At 44.3% G+C, this 22438-nt stretch overlaps 1 protein-coding gene across 3 annotated transcripts in view; it reads left to right on the top strand.

Moving 5' to 3' along the window:
- The window catches only part of LOC126388038 (cell adhesion molecule DSCAML1-like), a 71494-nt gene that overhangs the window by 34077 nt on the left and 14979 nt on the right, over positions 1 to 22438 (top strand). The window contains exons 4-20 of one of the 3 annotated variants that reach the window (XM_050040925.1): positions 7490 to 7636; positions 7721 to 7999; positions 9401 to 9676; positions 10024 to 10320; positions 12546 to 12818; positions 13685 to 13969; positions 14156 to 14275; positions 14368 to 14544; positions 15114 to 15313; positions 15712 to 15808; positions 15966 to 16094; positions 16172 to 16339; positions 16472 to 16542; positions 16892 to 17132; positions 18197 to 18382; positions 19925 to 20080; positions 21812 to 21951. In XM_050040925.1, the coding sequence (XP_049896882.1) occupies positions 7490 to 7636; positions 7721 to 7999; positions 9401 to 9676; positions 10024 to 10320; positions 12546 to 12818; positions 13685 to 13969; positions 14156 to 14275; positions 14368 to 14544; positions 15114 to 15313; positions 15712 to 15808; positions 15966 to 16094; positions 16172 to 16339; positions 16472 to 16542; positions 16892 to 17132; positions 18197 to 18382; positions 19925 to 20080; positions 21812 to 21951 (3242 nt within the window). Of the gene's footprint in view, positions 1 to 7489; positions 7637 to 7720; positions 8000 to 9400; positions 9677 to 10023; positions 10321 to 12545; positions 12819 to 13684; positions 13970 to 14155; positions 14276 to 14367; positions 14545 to 15113; positions 15314 to 15711; positions 15809 to 15965; positions 16095 to 16171; positions 16340 to 16471; positions 16543 to 16891; positions 17133 to 18196; positions 18383 to 19924; positions 20081 to 21811; positions 21952 to 22438 lie in introns of those variants that run through there. The other 2 variants (XM_050040926.1, XM_050040927.1) reach the window with 2 other exon arrangements.

The following is a 22438-nucleotide window of genomic DNA, read 5'->3' on the forward strand; positions in this document are numbered from 1 at the left end:
GCCTGGAACAAAAATCGATAGCTAATTTCAACACTGATGTAACTGTAAGGGGGTTGAATTTTTACATAAGTCACCAGTTTGCATTTTATTTAAGAATAAAGTTACTCATATTTAAGGGAGAGGCTACTTTGAGTGTCCTGGGCTTCTCAGTCAGATCGACCCCTCACTCCTCCACAGCACCAAACTCCTGTCCAAATATGATCACTTCTGGCTCCAAAAAGTAAGATGGCGACGACCAAAATGCCAAACTCAAGGTTTCAAAACAGGAGACCACAAACCAGTGGATAACATCACTGTAGCTACGTCCATTAATTTTACAGTCTATGGTTGATTGTGTTAAGTAAATTTAGGAAGGGCCCATTCACTGGATATTTTCAGGGGGCCAGCCATTTCTATAGGCAGGCCTGCAGTGCAGTTGGAAGACTACTGGGGCCAAATGTTTACAGTCACTGCTGCACCCATTACATATATAGATAAAATATGTAGGCCTATTTTTTATCATTAAAGTTCTATACTTGTCACTTGTCTCCTCTTCCAAAGGTTGCTGGTTTATTGGTGAAAAAAATAAATCCAGGGCACGTTGGTAGCGTAGTGGATGGTGCCGGCGCCCCATGTACAGCGGAGATGCCTTGCTGCAGTGGTTGCAGGTTCCACTCCGGCTTGCAACTATTTGCTGCATGTCAACCCCCCCGCTCGCTCTCTCACCCCATTTCACTCTGTCCTGTTCATTAAAGGCAAAAGCCCCAATCTATAAAAAATAAAAAAATAAATCCAACTCCATCACAATTTTACATTTTTGAATTTTAAAGCAACTGGCTGTTTTATGAGTATCAGTGGAGGGAAATTACAAATCATCTTTTATTTTATATTCACTATTCATATCAGTGATCCCTTCAAACTCCGTCTATGTGTAGTAGAATATGAGATAACTGTCTCTTATTAAAGCCTCAGGTGATGCGTAGATATTTCAGCTCACATTTCAGCATAGTGATACCTCTGAAATGGACAGCGAGAGCCCCTTCCCATCCCTCCTTTGAAGCATAATCGTAATGGTAACCGTTTGAATAAAATTTTTGAATCAATTTCCCTCTAATCTTTTAACTTAAGACCACAACTCTTTAATGGGTAAACATGTTGTGCTGCAGGCATCGACTGTATCTGAAGATTGTTGTTGTGGAGGAGTGAAGCCTCTGACCCTCCGCTGCTTTGCCACATTTTCTCCTTGCGCTAGCTTATAGTCTTCATAATGAGCAGCGAAAATACGCTAACCTTCATTTAACTGGCAGAGCCCTTCAAGGCAAGGAACCACTGCCTTTGACCGTCAACAGTATTGAGTTGGATGGAGACTCCAGGGATCAGACTGTAGTGCTCTGCCAGGAGGAAAACAGGGATGTGAGTTCGATAGCTCATTAGCCTTTTCCAAACTGATTAGATATGGGGTCCATACTGGGAGCTCCCATGGGGACACCAGTGTTTTGACTCAGAGCTGTGAGTGCTGCACGATCATACAGTCAGTTTGTATTTCTGTTTTGTTTTTGTTGTGCTTTGTAGACAGGAAAAGCTGTATTCTGGATAAGATAAGATAATTCCTGCTAAGAGAGGAAAAAGGTTGTCTCCTAAAATAGATTAGTCTAGATCGTGTGGAAATTTGCCCCTTTAAAGCATGTAGGTCAGATTCACATCCAAGAGCTAAATTAGTTTCCTGTTGAGGGTAGAACAGTCCAACTTAGTTTCCAAACTGCACATAAAACTGCCAATGAACAGGCCCCAAGTAATTTTTAAACTACTTTCGTGAGTCCTGAGGGTGTGAAAAGCTAAATAAGTTTCTTATATTATACTTATTTTAAGGCACAGAATTGGACTAAGCTGCCTTTCAAACTAGCAAACTCCAGACTGAGGCTCAGGATACGGGAAAACTAAAAGAAAGTGTGTTATGTTTGTGTGTTTTGGGGAATATTTGTGATTGGATAAAAAACCAACTTGCATCTGAAAAGCTATATTTAGCAACTTCATGCAATGCTATGCTTTTCCCATTAACTTCACCGACTTCTACTATTCCACCTTTTTTTTCTGCGGTCACACGACACAGAGGGTTTCACTGTTTCGTCCTCGATGATTGCAGACACGTTGTGCTTTAATAATTGCTGAAAGTACACCGAAATCGTAACAGGATGGCAGTGAGAAGACCCTAGCAACAGGGAGAGGATGAAGAAAGCGTGAGAGTGGGAGGGAGGGGGAAAGATGCAGAACATCAATAAATAATGGCCCCACTGAGGAGGTGGAAATATGGGCCTCGTTATCTTTGCGCCGACGCCTTCATTTGCATGTGAGAAAATGAGGCTGCTACGAACTCGCACACACACACACACACACACACACACACACACACACAGTGCACTCACACACACACACTCTTGGACCCACACAGGCTACAGTATGTATCCTATTTATAGACTCTCTATTATGTTTTTATTTTTTTCTATTCTCTCTCGCACATTTATACTTCCATTATTTTCCTTTTTCTTTCTGCTCTTTGGAATTTGTCATAGCAGCAGGTCTGGCCTGTTGTGTGACTGCGAGGCCGCGGGCATTTTGCTGGATTAAAAAAATGAAGCGAAAGAAACCCTTTAATACACGAGAGAGGTTCGCTGAGGACATACAGCATGATTCATTTGAGTAATGGCACTTTTTTACATTGCATACATTCAAACATGGCATACAGTTGAAGTGCACAGTACAGCCGCTGTCCACCACTTTGCCTTTTAGCTGCTCTGTGGATTTGAATCAGTTTCAAATAAATGTGTGTTACCTAATAAGGGTAGATGCAAACAGTGCAGGACTAAATTTGTCTATGTATGCTACTGCTCATGCACTCATGTGAACATAGTAAAAGCAGCTGTGGAATGGCCTGTTGAATTAAAACAACTTTAAAGATTAAAAATGAAACATCTGGACAAGCAGGCTGTTCTAATGCACTGTTTGTACATATATGTAACAGTAATGTGCCACAACTTATATATAACCTTCATAATCATGAGCCAGTAATTCATATATAACCCATGTTATCGAGAAGGCTGCAATAACATGACCAATTTGCTGAGGGGAGTAAAGACGGAAAGTCTGCATAAGCAGGCAGGTTGGGGTGGTGGATGGGGCAACAGGCACAGGACTTTCCTCCAGGAGACTGGTGTTTGTGTCCCCTGTGAACCCAAGTACACAACACCATTCATGGAGTCCTAATTCGTTAGATATTATACAGATCGTTGTATGTGCATTTTCGTAAGATATAATACAAACCGTTAGAGGATACATTGGGAGGAGGAATGGGAGGCATGTGGAGGGAAATAATCTTGTTTTTACGATGGAAAAATGACCCAATATCCAAAATCCTAAAGTTTCTCTTTTCTAAAGGTGCAGTATGCAGCTCTGGAGAAAGATAGTTAAATACAGATGACCCTGGGCTGGTACTGAACCACTAACCGTATTTTACGTCCTGGAAATGACACTCAACAGTCAACTGTCTCCAGAATTACATACTGACTTTTACGAAAGAGAATAATACACAGTTGTTGAGTTCTTCTGTACCTTTAACTTTAACTTATCATTTTCCTGATCCAGTACTTGATTTAAGACTCCAATAGTCCCCCTCTGGACCCCATCTGCATCAGGAATACACAAACAATTTTGCACAATCTCTTCCGTGAATGCATCTCATTAAGACTCTGACCGAACTCATACAAAATCCAACAATGTTGACATCCTCTAGGCTATACAGCTTCTTACAAAAAGCTTCTTTCTGGGTGAGAGAACTCTTTAAAGAGCCATTTATAGCTGATGAAAAATACTTAAACCTCTAAATGGTTCCATCAGAGCTTTTTTGAGGATCCATGAGTGCTTCCATTTTTTACCTAATGGTCCTTCTGGTTCCTTAGTTCATGGTGTTTTGCAAAGCACAAAGCTCCCATGATGGCCTTCTACAGATATGAAAACATGGGTCACCACAGTCTATATAGTTTTTGGTATGAGTCTGCCATGAAGACAGTGGAGTTTTGGTTCACAAGTCTTTCTTCTAATTTGAATACAAGAAAGTACATATACATTCATGTAAAAACAATTTCCTCTCTACCGAGCTACATCTGCCAACTGCATCAGCGTACAGAAGGAAGTGTGCCACCACTCATGGACAAGAGGCTCAGCTTGTGACAGTGCAAGATGTAAACACTAATGGCGTCCTTGGCTGAACAGAGCTGTAAAGTTAGCTCAGCAGTGCTAGGTGAGCTGGCAGCAGATGCATGCTTCCTTATGCACAGTGATACGGTTGGCAGATTTAAATTGGTAGAAAGAAATCAGTTCCTACATGAAGCTGCTCACAACAAGGTCTGTGGATTTTATTGAGTAACCGGGTCATTATTTCTGGAAAGAGACACTGCTGCTAAATTTTACAAATGTGTTTTTTGGCACTTTGAGCACCACAAGCCAGATGCCATCTAGTTCCATAATACTGGAGAGAAGGCAGACATCTGTACGACTTATATCTCCAACACTCTCACCAAACAATCTAGACTGATAAATAGTCCTACAGGTAAGAGGAAAAATATGAAATTTAGATTTCCGGGTGTGCTGTCCCTTTAAAGTGGAGGAAAAACTGCAGGTTTGTGTAAGAATTTTCACCTGCCAAACAAAGTTGTCATTCTCCTACAGAGAGGCTGGAGCATTACAGAGTAGTGTGAATGTGACACAAGTGAAAAAAACAACAAATTACGCAACACTAACAACTGCGGTCATTTTCTGCTCGGAGCGCCTGCATGCATGTCTGCATGTTTTGCTGCAGCTGTATATGTGTGTGTGTGTGTGTGTGTGTGTATGTGTGAAATGCACATTGGCTCAGTTTCTTGTTATCTAGTCAAGTCAGCATGAATAAAAGCTGAGGGAGCACAGTGATTTAGTAATTAATATTTTACTCTGTCTGCCACTCTGCTTAGAGACTGAGAGAGAGAGAGAGTGAGACGATGAGAGGGTTCACACAAAGAGATGGAGAGAGTCGACTAAAGATAGACTGATAGACTGATTCTGTGTACAAGCCACTCACTTAAGATGGGAAGATAATAAGGGGAATAATACGATGTGTACTGTTTAATCAGTGTTGTTTCAGAGGGATGAATTCCTGCTGAAGACAGAAAGTGTGGCTTTGACAGATCCAGCTGACTCTCTCTCTCTCTCCCTCTCTCTCTCTCTCTCTCTCTCTCTCCCTCTCTCTCTCTCTCCCTCTCTCTCTCTCTCTCCCCCTGCCTATGTCAGAGTGTTGTGACAGGCGAGTCGTCGGTGTTGTGGGAGTAGCAGTCTTAAAGTGCTCATTATCCAGTAAGGCTTCATTCTGGGGGGCAAACAAAGGCTGCTGTGAAATTGCAGCCTGTGCCTCCCTCTCGGGTCATGCAGTATATTCCATGCAAACACATGCACAGTCCATAACTGCTACCTTCAGTGTTCTTGCTCAGCCCCACCGCAACACACCGACAAACACAGAGCTTGTAGATAAAATATTGATGCTGATAAACACACAGGTGCACCTGAACGTGGCCAATCCAGCTGCTGGTCTGATACTAAAAGACACAAGTGATGACAGTTGCTATTGTGTTTAAAGGTCCCATGCAATAGTATGGCTTCATTAATGTGCCTCTGGTTTCCCTCTCTTCCTCCAATCAGTGGGCACAGCATGCAAACTTGGGGTTATTTACATAACCACAGATCTCTGAGTAGCATAAAATGTGAGACACAAGTCAAATGCTATGAAAGAGAACAGGCAGCTCTCATCACACAACCTAATAGCCAAGAAATTGTTAGCGATGTACACTTCTGCAAACCATGGATATGTTACATTTGCATATTATTATATAGCAGATACACAATGGTTTAGGTGTGGTTAGTTTTAAGCACAAAAACCACTTAGTTATGGTTACAAAAGAGATCTTGCTTTGGCTAAAAAATACCTCATTTGGGAAGCACAATCCCAGCAGGAAAAGCGGTGATGTCTTGGTGAAAAACAACCACTGTTCCAGCCACACTGCTAGCAGCAAAAGCAGCAATGTCTCGGTAAAAAAGTGACACTTTTTCAACATTTTTCCCAGCAGGAAAAACATCGATGTCTTGGTAAAATACGACCACTTTGGGGCCATTATCCTATCAGGAAAAGTAGCAGTGTCTTAGTAAAGAACAACCGCTTTTCAGGCCACTGTCCTGGTAGAAAAAACCGATGAGTTTCGGTAAAAAACAATCACTTTTCAACCACTATCCCAGCAGGAAAAGCATCGATGTCTTGGTAAAATACGACCACTTTTGGGCCATTGTCCCAGCAGGAAAAGCATCGATGTCTTGGTAAAATACGACCACTTTTGGGCCATTATCCCGGCAGGAAAAGCATCGATGTCTTGGTAAAATACGACCACTTTGGGGCCATTATCCTATCAGGAAAAGTAGCAGTGTCTTTGGGGCCATTATCCTATCAGGAAAAGTAGCAGTGTCTTGGTAAAGAACAACCGCTTTTCAACCACTATCCCAGCAGGAAAAGCATCGATGTCTTGGTAAAATACGACCACTTTTGGGCCACTATCCCAGCAGGAAAAGCATCGATGTCTTGGTAAAATACGACCACTTTTCAACCACTATCCCAGCAGGAAAAGCATCGATGTCTTGGTAAAATACGACCACTTTTGGGCCATTATCCTATCAGGAAAAGTAGCAATGTCTTGGTAAAGAACAACCGCTTTTCAGGCCACTGTCCTGGTAGAAAAAAACTACGAGTTTCAGTAAAAAAACAACCACTTTTTGTGCTTAAACGCCGCTGGAAAACAGCGATGGGTTGCTTAAACAAACACTTTTGGTGCCTACAAAGCCACTGGGGACACAACAATGACCAAATGGCTAAATCACAACCAGTTCTGTTGTTTGTTGGTATATAGTGGTATGTAATGGTCTGCACGTGTCTCCCTAGTTGACGGGCCATCCACCATCCCCTCCACCTCTAGGTGACAAAAGTCAGCTTATACATTCCCTTATATATGAATGTTGAACATTTTCTTCTAGCGACTGTGCTTCATCACATTTGATCTTTGGCCTTCTACTTTTGTGTGCACACTTGAAAGGAAGAACATTTAGATAGTTTGGCGATGCTGCATAACAGTTTTACATCGTGTGTAGAGGGGCAGTAAAACTGTCTCTGCTCTGTCTATGGTTGGTGTAAGTGACCGCTGTGTGTCCTCCAGGCCTTGAAAGAGTGCCAGGTTTTTGGGAAGCAACATTATCAGGCAGGTAGTGCCAACTGTTCAGGCAGCTGTTTGTTCTTAGCGCAATATGGTTTTGCAGTGAGCACAATGCATTTGTACCAGAGCGATCATCTTAATGCAGGTTTTTTTTTTTACAGCGTGTTTGTGTCTGTCAGCAGTTTTTCTTTTGGGGAAATGAATGTAAGTCTTGAATGATGTGTCTTCCACAGGTAACAGGTTCTCGCTGACCTCCTTCGGGGCTCTTTACATCTCTGATGTTCAGAAGGAGGACGCCCTCTCCACGTACCGGTGCATCACCAAACATAAGTACAGCGGCGAGACGCGCCAAAGCAATGGAGCGCGGCTCTCTGTAATGGGTGAGCAGCTTGGTGTTGTCACTTCACTCATGTTGGTCTGATTCATTGTCTTGACAAAATAATGACTCTATCTCTGCCCCCTAGACCCCAACGAGTCCTCACCCACCATCCTGGACAGTTTCCAAGCAGGGGAGGTGCAGGCAGGCCAGAGCATCGAGCTCCCCTGCATAGCGGGAGGGTACCCCAGCCCCACTGTGCGTTGGCTGAAAGATGGTCGCCCATTGCCCTCAGATGCCCGCTGGACACGGCGTTTGACAGGGCTGACCATCAGTGACCTGAGGCAGGAGGACAGCGGCAGCTACGCATGCGAGGTCACCAACAGTTTTGGCTCAAAGGAGGTGTCTGGACAGCTTCACGTTATAGGTGTGTGAGCACAACTACACACACACGCACACAACTCTATCGCAAACACCCTGACAGACTCCCACGCTGTCTTCTCGGTGAATCAGCCTGGCAGATGGACACATTCACAAACTCCTCTCCTTTTGGTTTGAGGCACACATATAAGTCGCACCTAGAGTGTGTCTGTAACAAACATGTGTGTGAGCTGTATGAAGCCCCATCATATCAGGTCTCAAAAAGAGAGACAGGGCAGTAATTCACTGAGACTGAATCCGTAACACAGCTGCCAGCACCATTCACCGTCAGGGAGGAGGGCGAGGAAGACGGAGATAAATACGAGGGGTCGCAGAGGGGACGATCAGACATCCAGACAGTGCTAGAATGACATTATCTACAATGTAATAACAAGATAATAAGAGAGGCGGAGATAAATGTACATTGTGTGAAGTATACAAAGAAACAAAGAGCTGGAGAGGGCGAGACAGAGGGAGAGAATAGAGAGGCGGTAGGCTTTGCCAGTGGGCACATCATGGCAGCACACTCTGTGACTCTGACAGGGTGAGGGGGGGGTTGGGAGGCACAGCGATGCCCCCCAGCACACACCACCAGCTGCCTTATTGCTCACTGACATTTGCACACACACACACATGGACATACACACACTCTCTCTCTCGCACACACACAAGTGGACAGAGATGTGAAGAGATATCTCCAGCTGCTTTTTTAATGAGTGCGTCGAACTGATTGAGTCACCGCCGCTGATTGTGCTCTCTCTCTCTCTCTCTCCGTCTCTCTCTCCGTCTCTGTGAATGTAAACGCCTACTGTATGTGTGTCTCACACTTTGAATCTAGCTGAATGATTTTAGACTAATTGGTATCACTAGATAATATGACATACTCATAAAAGGTTTTTAATTCGTATATAAATCAATTAATAGTTCATTAATGTTTTGCAAATGAATAATAACCTAATGTAATGTGTAAAGACAGGAAGTTAAGTTAGCAGAGTATGATGTAAATGTTCACTCACAAATCTGGCAGCACAAAATGTAATTTTATCTAATGGATAAAACTGGATCACCGGTCAGTGAAGCATTAATACCTGTGTTATTAAACACCAATAAATTAACAAATAACAACTGATAATCTCTATAATTATGATTCACTGCACAGTAGACCACAAAGTTCTATAAGCTTTACATCTTAAAATTTCAAAATTTAGGTGGATGTATTGGCAGAAATGAAATATAATATATATAATGGTAAATGAAAGGCAGCAAAGCAATAAATACTTATAATAATAATTTCACTTACACAGCAGTTTTATAAATAACCATAAAAATAGAATATGCACAAACCAAAAGATAGAAAAAGTATATTTTTTCACATGTCTGTATTCTAACAAACATGTCCTTTTCCCAGATCCACTTCGTGTGACCTTGTCCCCTAAGAATCTGAAAACTGGCATCAGCAGCACCCTGTTCTTCACCTGCACTGTGGAGGGCTCCCCAGAATACACCATCAACTGGTACAGCAACACGGAGCCCATTGTCCCCGACCAGCACATCTCCATCCAGGGACAACACAACGACACCTTGCAGATCACTGCAGCACAGAAGTTTCACTCTGGGGCTTACCAGTGCTTCGCCTCCCGAAAGGGCCACACTGCTCAGGACTTTTCCATTATTCTGCTCGAGGGTATGTGAACAGAGACTGCCGGGGAACTAAACGAGTGCACATTCTGTATAAATGGGGATGCAGCAGGCACTTTATTGCAGCAAAATGACACATGACAAAAAGGCTGACTGAATTTAGAGCTTCTACTTTTGCTGTTGACTTTTATTCTTTATATGAATTACTGGTGCATAAATTGTTTGAGATTGCAAATGTCATTTATAGACACATAAATATGACACCACAGAGCTGTTTGGTATTAAATGTGCAGCAAAGATGGCAGCACAAACACATCTAAATCTTGCTTTTCTCACCATTCGCTCTTTATGTCCTTCTCTATTTGTCATCCTTCTCTCTCTGTCTTCTCTTAGATGGAACTCCTCGTATTGTGTCTTCCTTCAGCGAGCGGGTGGTGAACCCCGGCGAGCCTTTCTCCCTCATGTGTGCTGCCAAAGGAGCCCCGCCCCCCTCCATCACCTGGACGCTGGACGACGAGCCCGTGGTGCGAGACTCCACCTACAAGACCAGCCAGTACACCCTGTCGGACGGCCTGACCGTGTCACACGTCAACGTCAGCAGCCCGCTCATTCGAGATGGGGGAGTGTATCGTTGCGTCGCACGCAACTCGGCCGGTAGCGCCGAGTACCAAGCGCGCATAAACGTAAGAGGTGCCTGTCTGCTTTTCAATATAAATGCACTCTACACCTGACTCTACACAAACACACAAGGGCTAGTGAGAGGCATAGATCACTTTGCATTTCACACAGTTAGGCCTACTATCTATCTATCTATCTATCTATCTGTCTATCTGTCTATCTATCTATTTGGTACTACAAAGACAGGGTGCAGTAACTTTAGGTTCAGTTCTCAGGCAGGCAAAGTGCATTACAGATAGAAACTACTGCCATTGAACCTACCGAAAAAACGCAGATACTGTACTCAAAAAAACTTTATTTAGATTATTTAAAGTCCATAGTTCTTAGTGACTGATTTTTTTCAAAATCTAAAACAGTAACATAAATTAATAAACAATTTAAAACATTAAAATGTTTGATTTACCTCACCAAATAGCCTGAATTCCACTAGAGCAAAAAGTTGAGATGGTGGTTACTGCTAATGAACTTAGTAAGCTAACGTGCCTTTAGCAAAAGTTTACCTTGGTTCTCTTTCTCCATTTTGATTTGCAATTCTCCCTTTTTAGTTATGTGAATAACAAACTACCAAGATAATGGTTCATCAAAGTGGATATTTTTCAATGACAGCTGAGGAAAAAGTAAGTAAAGTAAATAAATTTAGTTTAAGCTTTAGCTAAGGCTAACCATGGCTATCTCACCAGCTAGCTAAAAAGACTAGTGGTGTGTCATACTTCCGTTAGCACACTTCCATGTAGTATACTATATGCACTATGTACTCATTGGCATAGTGAGCAAATTTCGACAGGGTAGTGTTGTCTCAAACCAAACACGGCCGTTGTGCACTCACTGGAAATGACGACCGCAAATTAGCTAGTTAGCAAACTAGCATTAGCATTCACGTTATCGTTCGCGGTACCAAATCATTGCAGACTGCTAATTTAACCCAACAAACAGACTGCTGGCTTATACCCAACAACAGTATAGTGGTGCTTAGTGCAAAAAAACACGTGTATTTGTACAATGCAGCAACGTTCACGGTTGCACAGTCCTCGGCCACCATTTCCAGTTTGAAAAATGGTCCCTCCCCTTCCACTACGTAGCCAAGATGGCGACCATTGAGGGTGAGAAGTGTCCATAGTTCCACACTCAACTTTTTGACCGTTTTGAGTGCACTATCCGGGTACTGATAGTGCACTGCATTTTTCCATACTTCTCAGTAGCTATGTTTCCATCCAAAAGTGATTCGAATCATTGAGAAATGCGCATTAAAAGAAATGTACATTTAATGTTTCCATTAAATGTACGGACTTTGGTGAAAACTACGAACTCGCGCGACTTTTCCGCAGAACCGGAAACAAAACAAGTCTCGCATTCTTCTACTTCTTCTTCTTCTTCTTCTTCTTCTACGTTTTCTGGCGGTTGGCAACCAGCTTGTAAATGCATTACCGCCTTCCCGACCCGGAGTGTGGATATCACCATGGAGAGAGGTGCGCTACGTCAGACTTAATTCGAACATAACTGTTTCCATCCCCCGTTTTGCGAATCAACATTTTTTCGAATCAACCAAAACCCGGCTAAAGCGAGCGTATTTTAGTTTGTGCGAATCAGGGGATTTTAATTCGAATTTTGGCGTTTCCATCGAATCAGGGGATTTTAATTCGAATTTTGGCGTTTCCATCATAATTTCCGATGCGATACTTCTAGATGTGCATCTAAACAGGCTGATGGAAACATGGCTACTGTGAACAAAGTAACAAGTCTTTACAAACTATTTTGGTGGAAATTATACATTTACTTGGCAAATTCAGTATTCATATTATAAAATAAAAAATAAAAAGTCAGATATGGGTCTTACTGTAACCAAACTTTGCCCAAATATGTAACCTTATCTATCGATCTATCGATCTATCTATCTATCTATCTATCTATCTATCTATCTATCTATCTATCTATTTGAGGGTAATTTAGCAAAGTACACACAGTCACTTAGATACACAGAATATTTGATTAGATTAAAATCAACAAATATCCTCAATCAGATTTTAGTAAAGGGAGCTTAACTAACCTCCCTCTCCACCTGTCAACTTGCCCCAATCACTCTATCCCTCAACCTTTATCTCTTCACCTCCTCTCGTCTCTGTGGCTGCTCTCTTACTCTGCCATGACGCCCCTCACCTCATCTGCCCCTCTCTCCGACCTCTCTGTGTCTCTCTCTATCTCCTCCCTCCATCCCCTCCCTCTCTTCCCTGTGTCTCCAGGTCCACCCCGAATCAGACCCATGCGGGACATCACCGCAGTGGCGGGCAGGAACACCTACATAACGTGCCGTGTGATTGGCTACCCGTATTACTCCATCAAGTGGCTGAAGGACGGCATGCAGCTGCCTGATAATCATCGTCAAGTGGTGTTTGAGAACGGCACCCTGAGGCTGACGGACGTGCAGAAGGGCGCGGACGAGGGCACCTACTTGTGTAGCGTTCTGATCCAGCCCCAGGTGTCAATCAACCAGACCGTCCATGTCACTGTAAAAGGTTAGCGTGAAGAGAAGAATAGATACAAAGGGATAAAACCGCACGAGGCAATGTTATTAGGTCAAATATATCCATTCAATCCAGACAGAGTGACCCTCCAGTGACTACTTCACCCTGTTTTCCCAAAGAAGTATTCCTGCTTGTTGTGGGCATTTTTTTACTCACATCACTGTATCCAAAACACAAAATGTCGCAGAGGCAATGTGTCCAAAGAAAGCTGAAATAGATAACATTAGTTCTTAGCCTTTCTCCTCCAAAAGCACCGACAGACCGGTCTGGTTGGTAGAAAAAACCTCAAAAACGTCCGCAGTTTACAGAGATTTCTGGATATCAGAGTAACCACTGCCAATTTGAGACACCAGTGTTTGAAGTTGTGCAGTGCAGCTTTACAGTAATGCTTGATGGAGGTAGATGGTGTTTTAGGATAGATTTATGTCCCAGTGTGCGCCTGTATTTTGTTTAGTCTGTGAGTGGGGTAGTGATGGTAGCAGGGCAGCTGCAGAGGTGTTTAAGGGTGTGTGCATGTGCCTGCGTGTGAGTGTGTCTCTGATTTAATTAGATGAATAATAATGAAGCCTAGATTAAATCCCCCAGATGTCTCAGCTGTAGTACCCCCACCCCAACCTCCATTACTATGGCAACGGAATGACTTCCTCCTGCCAATTGGACTCTAACCAGAGCAGCTATTATGGGCTGCAGGAGATGGGGGCTGAAGAGGGAAGGGGGGGGGGGGGCGAGACGAGGGCCCCACTGGCCAATGACCTTCTCTCTCTCTCAGCATTGCTCCAGATGGCCACACTGCCACTCTTCCACGTCTATCGCTACCTTCATTCCGCTGACTCTTTGCACTCTACCTCTCTCCCCAGTGCCGCCGCTCATCCAGCCCTTCGATATTCCCTCTACCTCAGTGGGGAAGCTCATGTACATTGCCTGCGTGGTGTCATCTGGGGACATGCCCATACGCATCACCTGGCACAAAGACGGCCAGCTCATCGTGCCAGGCTCCGCCTCTGGCGTCGCAATAGAGACCAAAGAGTTCATGAGCTCCCTGCAAATATCCAAGGTGACACTGAAGCACAACGGAAACTACACCTGCATCGCCAGCAACGCCGCCGCCACCGTCAGCTGGGAAAGACAGTTGATTGTCACTGGTGAGGGTCTGAGCAAAGGGAGGATGGCATGATGATGAATTAGGTCACATCAGAAGTGATATCTACTGTGCAGAGGGAGCTTAGAATTGTACATGTTATTTTAGGAACACTCCAATTTTCTACCTTTTACTCTACGATCTTCTTTTAGTCTTCCATTTAGGTTAATCACATCTCTATGTTTCACAGTGCCACCGCGTTTCGTGGTGCAGCCCAACAATCAAGATTGCATCTATGGCAAAGCTGGAGTTCTCAACTGCTCTGTGGAGGGTTATCCACCTCCGAAAGTCATGTGGAAACATGCCAAGGGTAACACCATCCCTCCCCTCAACACTGTGAAAACAAAATCACTGGAGCAAGGAAAATTCAGCACTAACTTGCCTTTACTTTGTGTGGTGCAGGTGTAGGAAACCCTCAGCAGTACCATCCAGTCCCTTTGACTGGCCGTATCCAGATCATGTCAAACGGCTCTCTGCTCATCCGACATGTGCTTGAGGACGACCGCGGGTACTACCTCTGTCAGGCCTCTAACGGAGTGGGCTCAGACATCAGTAAGAGCATGATCCTCACTGTCAAGAGTAAGTGTCAATCTCTTTGGCTCGAACGCTTTCATAACCACATCTCCTGGATTGAACATATACTGTAGACAGAGACAAGCCTGTTAAGAATTTGGAGGTGAATGAGCTCTTCTAAGATGCACTTTTGCCCCAGGCTACTGCGGCCTGTACTCAACCTAACAAAATCTTGTCTCCATCCTGCACATCACTAACTGAGGGTATCTTTGCTATTGATTGATGTGTTCCGGCTGCTGGTTTGTGTGCTTCTGAATGTTTGGTGGGGAAAAGGGTTGATGAATTAGTGATGAAAACAAAACCGCAGGAACCCCTTCAATCAATAATCTATGTCTCAGGAAAGGAGGTGGAAAAGATTCAGGAGTAGAAGAAGAAGGCAGACGGGGAGGAGGTAGAGTAAGAGGGCCAGCGAGGCTTGAAGCGTGAAATGAAAATGGAGAACGAAGTGCAGAAATAGAGATGTCTATACATCTGTAATATATCCTCGGTTTCCAATACCACATCCCTGTTCCCTTGTCTCATTACTCCATATAATACCATTCGTCACACTGACATATGTCTGCGATTCTGCTCAGTTCCCGCCATGATCACCAGCCACCCCAACACCACCATGGCGAGGAAGGGCCAGACCAAGGAGCTGAACTGCACAGCGCGGGGTGAGCAGCCCATCATCATTCGCTGGGAGAGAGGAGACACCGTCATCGACGCTGAAAGAAACCCCCGTTACTCGATCACTATCAACAAGAAGGGGGACGAAGTCATCTCTACGCTTAAGGTCAGATACAGCTCGGCAGACCCCGAACTCAGCACAACGCCCTCATCAAAAAAACTGAGAGGGAATGTTTGATGCTGTGAAGAGAATATACAGAAACTAAAGATGAATTAAAATTAGTTATTTGGTAAAAAAGACTTAAATACTTCCACGAATCCTTTCGCCTTATAAGCAAATCCATTCTCACTCCCAACTTGTCAAATACCAACGCTTAGTGGCCGCTGGCGTCTGATACTGACACACTGAGACATCTTTAGCATCTATATTAGATGTACCAAGTAAAACATGTCAAGTAAACTCTCTTCAGCTTTTTCTTCTGTATAATTTTGCATGATTGGAGAGATTTAGAGAAGATCGACATGACACATTGTAACCTTTTCTGTTTGTGTTGATGCTCACAGCTGAACCCAGCCGAGCGAGGAGATTCTGTCTTCTTCTCCTGCCACGCAATCAACTCCTATGGAGAGGGTCGAGGGCTCATTCAACTCACTGTGCAAGGTATCTCCCCCACATACTCTGTACGTCTCACTGTCTTCTTTAATTTATGGAAACCCTAGGCCTCATAACACAGTACATGTGGATATGCAAACAGTTCAGGAGAAACACTGCAGTTGAAAAGCTCTCATTTCTGGTCTTTTTTCTCTCATGCACACAGAACCACCAGATCCTCCTGAGCTGGAAGTGAGGGAGGTGAAGGACCGGAGCATGAACCTGCGCTGGATCCAAAGGTTCGATGGAAACAGCATCATCACCAGCTATGACATCGAGTACAAGAACAAGTCAGGTAGATATCCTTCATTTAAATATGCATGTCAGATTTTTTTAAGATGCAAACATCTCAAATCTTTTTGTATTCCACAGACTCCTGGGATCACATGTACACAACCAGAAACATCTCACCCACCAACAACCAGGCCAACATTGTAGAGCTGCACCCAGCATGCGTTTACAGCATCCGCATGTACTCCTACAACAAGATAGGCCGCAGCCTTCCAAGTAAAGAGCTCACAATCAGCACTGAGGAAGCACGTAAGTGGTTGTTTTCTCGTCTTAAAAATCACACTTGTCTGTTTGTCTCTATGTGTGACTCACTTTTTCTCTGTATGGAAGAGGGCTAAGAATATTGACAGTAACACTTTATTTGACATCTTCCATCAACAGCGCCGGACGGGCCGCCGATGGATGTAATCCTCCAACCGATGACGTCTCAGAGCATACGGGTTACATGGAGGGTAAATCACTACCATGTGAACACATCCTGTGTCTCTGTCTGCACAAGAGTCTATTTAAAGAGACAGTTCACCCCAAAATCAAAAACACATGTTAACCTTACCTGTGCTGCGGTTTATCAGTCTTGATGGTTTTGGTGTGAGGTGCTGAGTGGTGAAGATATCAGCTGTAGAGTTGTCCACCTTCTTCCAAATATAATGGAATTAGTTGGCAACTGCAATGTGTAGCTGCTAGCTCATCTAAGACCACTGAGTTAGCTAACGTTATAGTTAACAAAACAAAAATAACTCACCAATTGTTTAGGTTTGAAATGCACTTCACTATTAACTGCTATCACCACATTTCTTTCAGGCTCCTAAGAAGGAACTGCAGAATGGTGTGATCCGAGGCTACCAGATCGGTTACAGAGAGAACGGTCCGGGCAGCAACGGCCAGTACAGCATAGTGGAAATGAAAGCTACAGGGGACAGTGAAGTGTACACCTTGGACAACCTAAAGAAGTTTGCCCAGTACGGGGTCGTGGTCCAGGCCTTCAACAGAGCAGGGACGGGCCCATCCAGTACTGAGATCAACGCTACCACGTTGGAAGATGGTAAGAGAGCCAGGAGAGAAGGGTGGAAGAAAATGTACCATAGATGACAAGATGAAGGAAAAGGAGTGTAGACACAGCTGAGAGAGTGGGCTGTTAAGCTGTGCGTAGGAGAGAGCGTGGGACGGCATGAGGGAGAGTGGAGAGAGACAGAAATCAAAAGATCCATCACGCATTTCTCTTTGATTTGTCAAAAAGAATAGAAAATAGAGTTAAATGCAGCAACAGGATGGAGGACATATACATTAATACAGTTAACATACATATATGGACACACATGCACACACACTCACAAAAATGGTTGGACTGAATTCGCAGCACATCCCCCATTCTTCTTTCGGCTTTAATTAGCACCCTCATTAGGCTGGTAGAGAGCGAGAGAGGAACAAGGAACCCCATTACTCTCTAAATGTCTGCCCACTCTGCCTCTCCTTCTCTTTATCCTCCTCTTCCTCCCACTGGTTCCCTTCTCTTCCTCCTCATCTTTCCTCTGTCTATTTTACATCCTTTAGAGTCTCATATTTTTATGTCACTGTTCATGCGGACAGTAATGATAGACACCCTGATCATGGTAACAGTTAAAGTGACGGTAATTGTCCAGACAGGTAATCTGAGGCTGCTTCTACAACAGCAGTGACCTTAAAGACGAACAGTGTCTTCCTTCAGATTTTATCCTCCACATTTCAGCTCACCCCGCCCTCCTAATCTGCATTTTAACCCCTTAAGGTGGAGCTGTTTAACTATTCACGTTGCTCTGTCTCAGTGCTCTTCCTCCTCTCCACCGACCCCCTCTGCACCTCCTCTCCTTCTCCTCTCTGTGCTCTAAAAGCTAGCACTGAACAAGGAGCTATTGAGAGCTAATCTGACTGATTTGTTTGAGCAGAGATTGCCTGTGGGTTGTTGGTGTTGAGTAGTTGTTAATTTTCTGTGCTTCAGCCACCATGCTACATCAGTCAGGTCTTCTTAACAACAGCAATAACTTAAGAGTTTTGACAAGTTGTTAAAACAGCCTCAAACCTGTGTGTTTGAACCATGCAGCACTAACGCTCACCTGTTTCTCTCTCCAGTGCCCAGTGAGCCTCCGCAGAACGTGCGAGCCATCTCTGTGACGTCGGACGAGGCGGTGATCACATGGGCAGAGCCTCCACGGCTGACGCTGCACGGTGTGCTGAAAGGCTACCGGGTTGTGTTTTGGTCCCTCTTCCCCGACGGAGGTGGGTGCTGTGGGGGCCAGGCCCATTGGCCAATGCAGAGTAATTATCACCTATCTCATTCTAAACTTCACCGAAAACCCACCCTTCCACCCACCCACCTGCCTCTCTGTCAGTGTTGTAAGTCAGAGTGTGTTAACCTTTCCCATAAAGCACTTCTTGTTCCTGTGTGTCTTTGAATTTGTCCACGTTTGCCAGTGTGTCTTTGTATCACCATCAGTATTGATGGGATAGGATTACAGTTACAGTAGTTGAGTGTGTTTGTGCTCCTATGTCTGTTCAACTAATTTGCACTAGCAAATATGTTTTGTGGGAAATGACATCCTGATAATGGAGAGAAAAGCACAATTAAGATTTTTCTGGTTATGTCTAGTCTACATAAGTACAGCAGCTGACAAGACTACAACACTACAACGACTCAAAACATTTCCATTAGGCGAAACTTACTGCAGCTTCAGAAATGATGCCTATTCAGAAACACATAGGAAAATCAAAAACAAAGAACAAAACAACAACGGAAATGTGCTGCAAATTAAAAAAGGTACTGCAGAAAGCCAAAAAAAATCCATTAACAGCAAACACGCAACAAATACAGGAAAGATGCAAAGTCAAAAACATACAAACCTCAAATGCAACAAAAAAACGGTGCATATTCAGTCAACACAACGGACGTTTTCTAAACCACTAGAGGGGGCGCTAAGCAGAGCAGAGAGTGAGAGACACCAGACGAGTGTGTGTTTGTTTATGAAGCAAAAGTCAAAGAGAGAGGCAACGTGGCACGTATCAGTTTTTACAGTTGGCCTTATTCTTTTATGTAAATCTGTTATTTCACAGAATTGAAAAAGACCAAATGTAAATATGAATACGTACATTTTCAGATCGCCTCTTTACTCCATTTTGCTTCACACTTCAAAAACAAACTCATTCTCTCGTCTGGTCTCTCTCTCGCAGATCAAGCTGTTCCCCTCGCTGCTCCCCCTAGAGGCCTGGAGACTGTTTTCTGTTACATTATTTTGGGGCAGCATGTTTGCTGTTAATATATTTATTTTGGCTCTTTGTAGTATATTTCCATTTTCATTTCCCTTGTCTTACTTGCTCAGTTTTTGTTTTGTGTTTTTGAATTGGCGTCATTTGTGAAGCTGCCGGACTTTTCTCCATATGGGGATGTTTTCGGTCACTGTGGCGCACTTGCCCTTGTCAAACATGCTGCAACTTAATAAAGCACTCTGTTAAGGTTGGGGAAAGACTGTGTTGCAAGACAGACGGTGCTGACTTTTACAATATTTAACCAAAACCACAGTCTTTTCTTAACCTTGATCAGGAGCTGTAGTAGAACATAAGCCCAGCACACAAATCCTGGTCTCTGCTTTAAAGTTTTGTGCTTTGTATTTCCAATCATCCACCTCAATGTCCTCCCTACAACTGCTGCCTTGTAATCCAGGGAGTAACCACATATCCTCCAAAACATATTGAGCAAAGTAACTTAGTAGTATATAAATGTGTTTGATAGAAGACAGAGTCAGTGTGTGTGGCCAGTCCACCAGATAACCAGCAGCCCTCTCTAAAACATCCTGTTCTCCTTAGAATGGGGAGAGATGCAAAATATCACCACCACACGTGAACAGGTGGAGCTGCGAGGGCTGGAGAAGTTCACCAACTACAGTGTTCAGGTGCTGGCCTACACGCAAGCTGGAGACGGGGTCCGCAGCAACGTCTTGTATATCCAAACCCGCGAGGACCGTAAGTACACACGGAAAGAAACCCTGAAGAAAAAGATGTCAGCATTTAACTTATGTGTTGATATATTTCAGTGCAGACAAATCCAACCGGGTGAATAAAGCATGAAGTATCCTTGCACAGTGTATGGGGTGATGGCTGAGGGGGTAGGGAGATGGAAGGGGGGATATAAAAAGAGTGCTGGGCTGTATCAAACCCATGACAAAAGCTCATTTATGCTGGGAAGCTCCATTAGCAGTGCTAATGAGAATTAAGAGGCTTTGGGTCCACAGCTCAGGGCTCAGGGAGGGCTGGCGGGAGACACTTGGGGGAGAGGAGGGGTGCTCCCTCGGAGCATATACCATCCAGGAGTCAGCCGTCAGCCCAGGCCGCATCCTCTCCACCAGCCCTCTTGCCATAGGCATAGGGATTAACTCCTCTTGGATTAGAGAGAATTAATTTTCTGCTTACACCATTGGAGGCGGGATTACAGCCAGATCCATGTCTCTTTACAGAGCAGGGGAGGAGGAGGGGCCTTGGGGTTGAAGATGGAGAGATAGAAAGGTGATCACAAACGTAATAGAAATGTCACTACCAAGAATTTAATTTTCAGACTTACAGACTTACATTCTTGGCTGAGTGTATTAGCCCTTTACTGTGACACTCTCTGATTGGCACAGTGGTGCATAATATATTCACGTAGGTGGGGATGCTCGCTCAGCACCATTGTACCTCGACTCCTCGTCATCACGCAGGCTATGCAGCAGACTGTCTGTCTGTCTGTCTGTCTGTCTGTCTGTCTGGATGTCAGTCCTGGGCAGATTTTGGGCACCAGATGGGACTTAACTCTTCCCCCTCCCACTGCCACTCCTCCTTTGACATGGAGGTCCAGTTATGATAATGATGACTGCCTCATCTGCCCCTCCCCAACACCACCGCCATCATCACTCCCCCAGGAACTGCACCTATCATTCTCGCCATTCTTTCATCCCCGCCTCCCTCTTTTAAAACCTCCCTCGCTACATCTATGCTTTTAGAGTTTGTTTTTATCCCTGCTCATGTAATGTGCCGGATGGAGGAGTGTAAGGGCATGGGCTGGGTGAAAGACTGGATCAGGGGGCCTCACATAGAAGAGAAAGAGGAGTTGGGGGTTGGATGTGGAGAGCTGGGTCTTACACTGTGGTAACCACCTTCTGTAGAGCCCAGATGAGGCCCACTGTCAGGAGCAAGTCATATTTATAGCGGGGGCTGAATAGGCTTGACACTGTGAACCCCATACTGTAAAGCCAATGCGACAAAAGCATTATTGTTCACCTTTCACAGCATCCAGTGTCCTGATGTGTGTGTGCGTGTTTTTTTGTTTTGTAAAGTGTGCATCCATTTTAAACCCCTGTTACGCCTTAAGATGAGAGTATTAAGTGGTGTCCAGTGTCAAGCTTAAGTGGCTAGCAGAGGATCAGACGCTAGTGTCTAATCTGTTTGTGGTTTGAGAGTTAAGAGAATGCTGGGTGTCACAAAGTCAGAACTGCTGACCAATGTCTGAATGAACATATGTCACCACCACTGTCACCACCCAAAGGGAGTTCTTCCAAGTCCTCACAGAGCGGCTTAGTGCAGGATAAGACTAGCAATCTGCAAACAAGCCTGCTCACTTTAACAGGCATCCAACACCCAGCATGTGCACACACACACACAAACACACACTGGAAGCACACGCATGCCCGCTTCGCTGATGTTTCTTTGTGTTTTCTACAGTTCCTGGTCCACCGGCTGGCATCAAGGCAGTTCCCTCCTCTCCAAGTAGTGTGGTCGTGTCCTGGTTGCCTCCTCACAAACCAAACGGTGTTATTCGCAAGTACACCATCTACTGCTCCAGTCCGGGGTCTGGGCAGCCGGTAAGTCCTTCCTCTGTGGGTGTGGCTCATCGGGGGCCAGTAGGAAATGGTCCAGGTGATTGAGACGCAAGGAATTTGTGATAAAAATCTTCCAATTGAAATCATTAATTTGTAACCACTATTGTTAATTGAACCCGAGTGTGTATGTGTGTGTGTATCTTTGCGAGTGTCTCTCTTTCACCGTGTTTGCACCATCGCTTTATTTCCTGCCCTCCCAGATGAACAGATGAGGTTGTCTTGGCAACGTGATGAGACGTAGATATGCAAATGAAGCAGAGAACAAGCTCACACATGCACACTGCCGCATCAGAAACACACACACACACACACATACAGACATCACATTTCAACATTTTCTATTTATACACGCGTGTGCGGCATTTCAGTTGTGGTTAGATCATGTGCACACAAACACCAGCACACAGTGAAATCTGATATCAGGATAGAATCTCACTTTCTTATTATTCACAAATACTCCTCCCTCTCT

The sequence above is a fragment of the Epinephelus moara genome, chromosome 3 (genome assembly GCF_006386435.1).
Source record: "Epinephelus moara isolate mb chromosome 3, YSFRI_EMoa_1.0, whole genome shotgun sequence".
NCBI lineage: Eukaryota > Metazoa > Chordata > Actinopteri > Perciformes > Serranidae > Epinephelus > Epinephelus moara.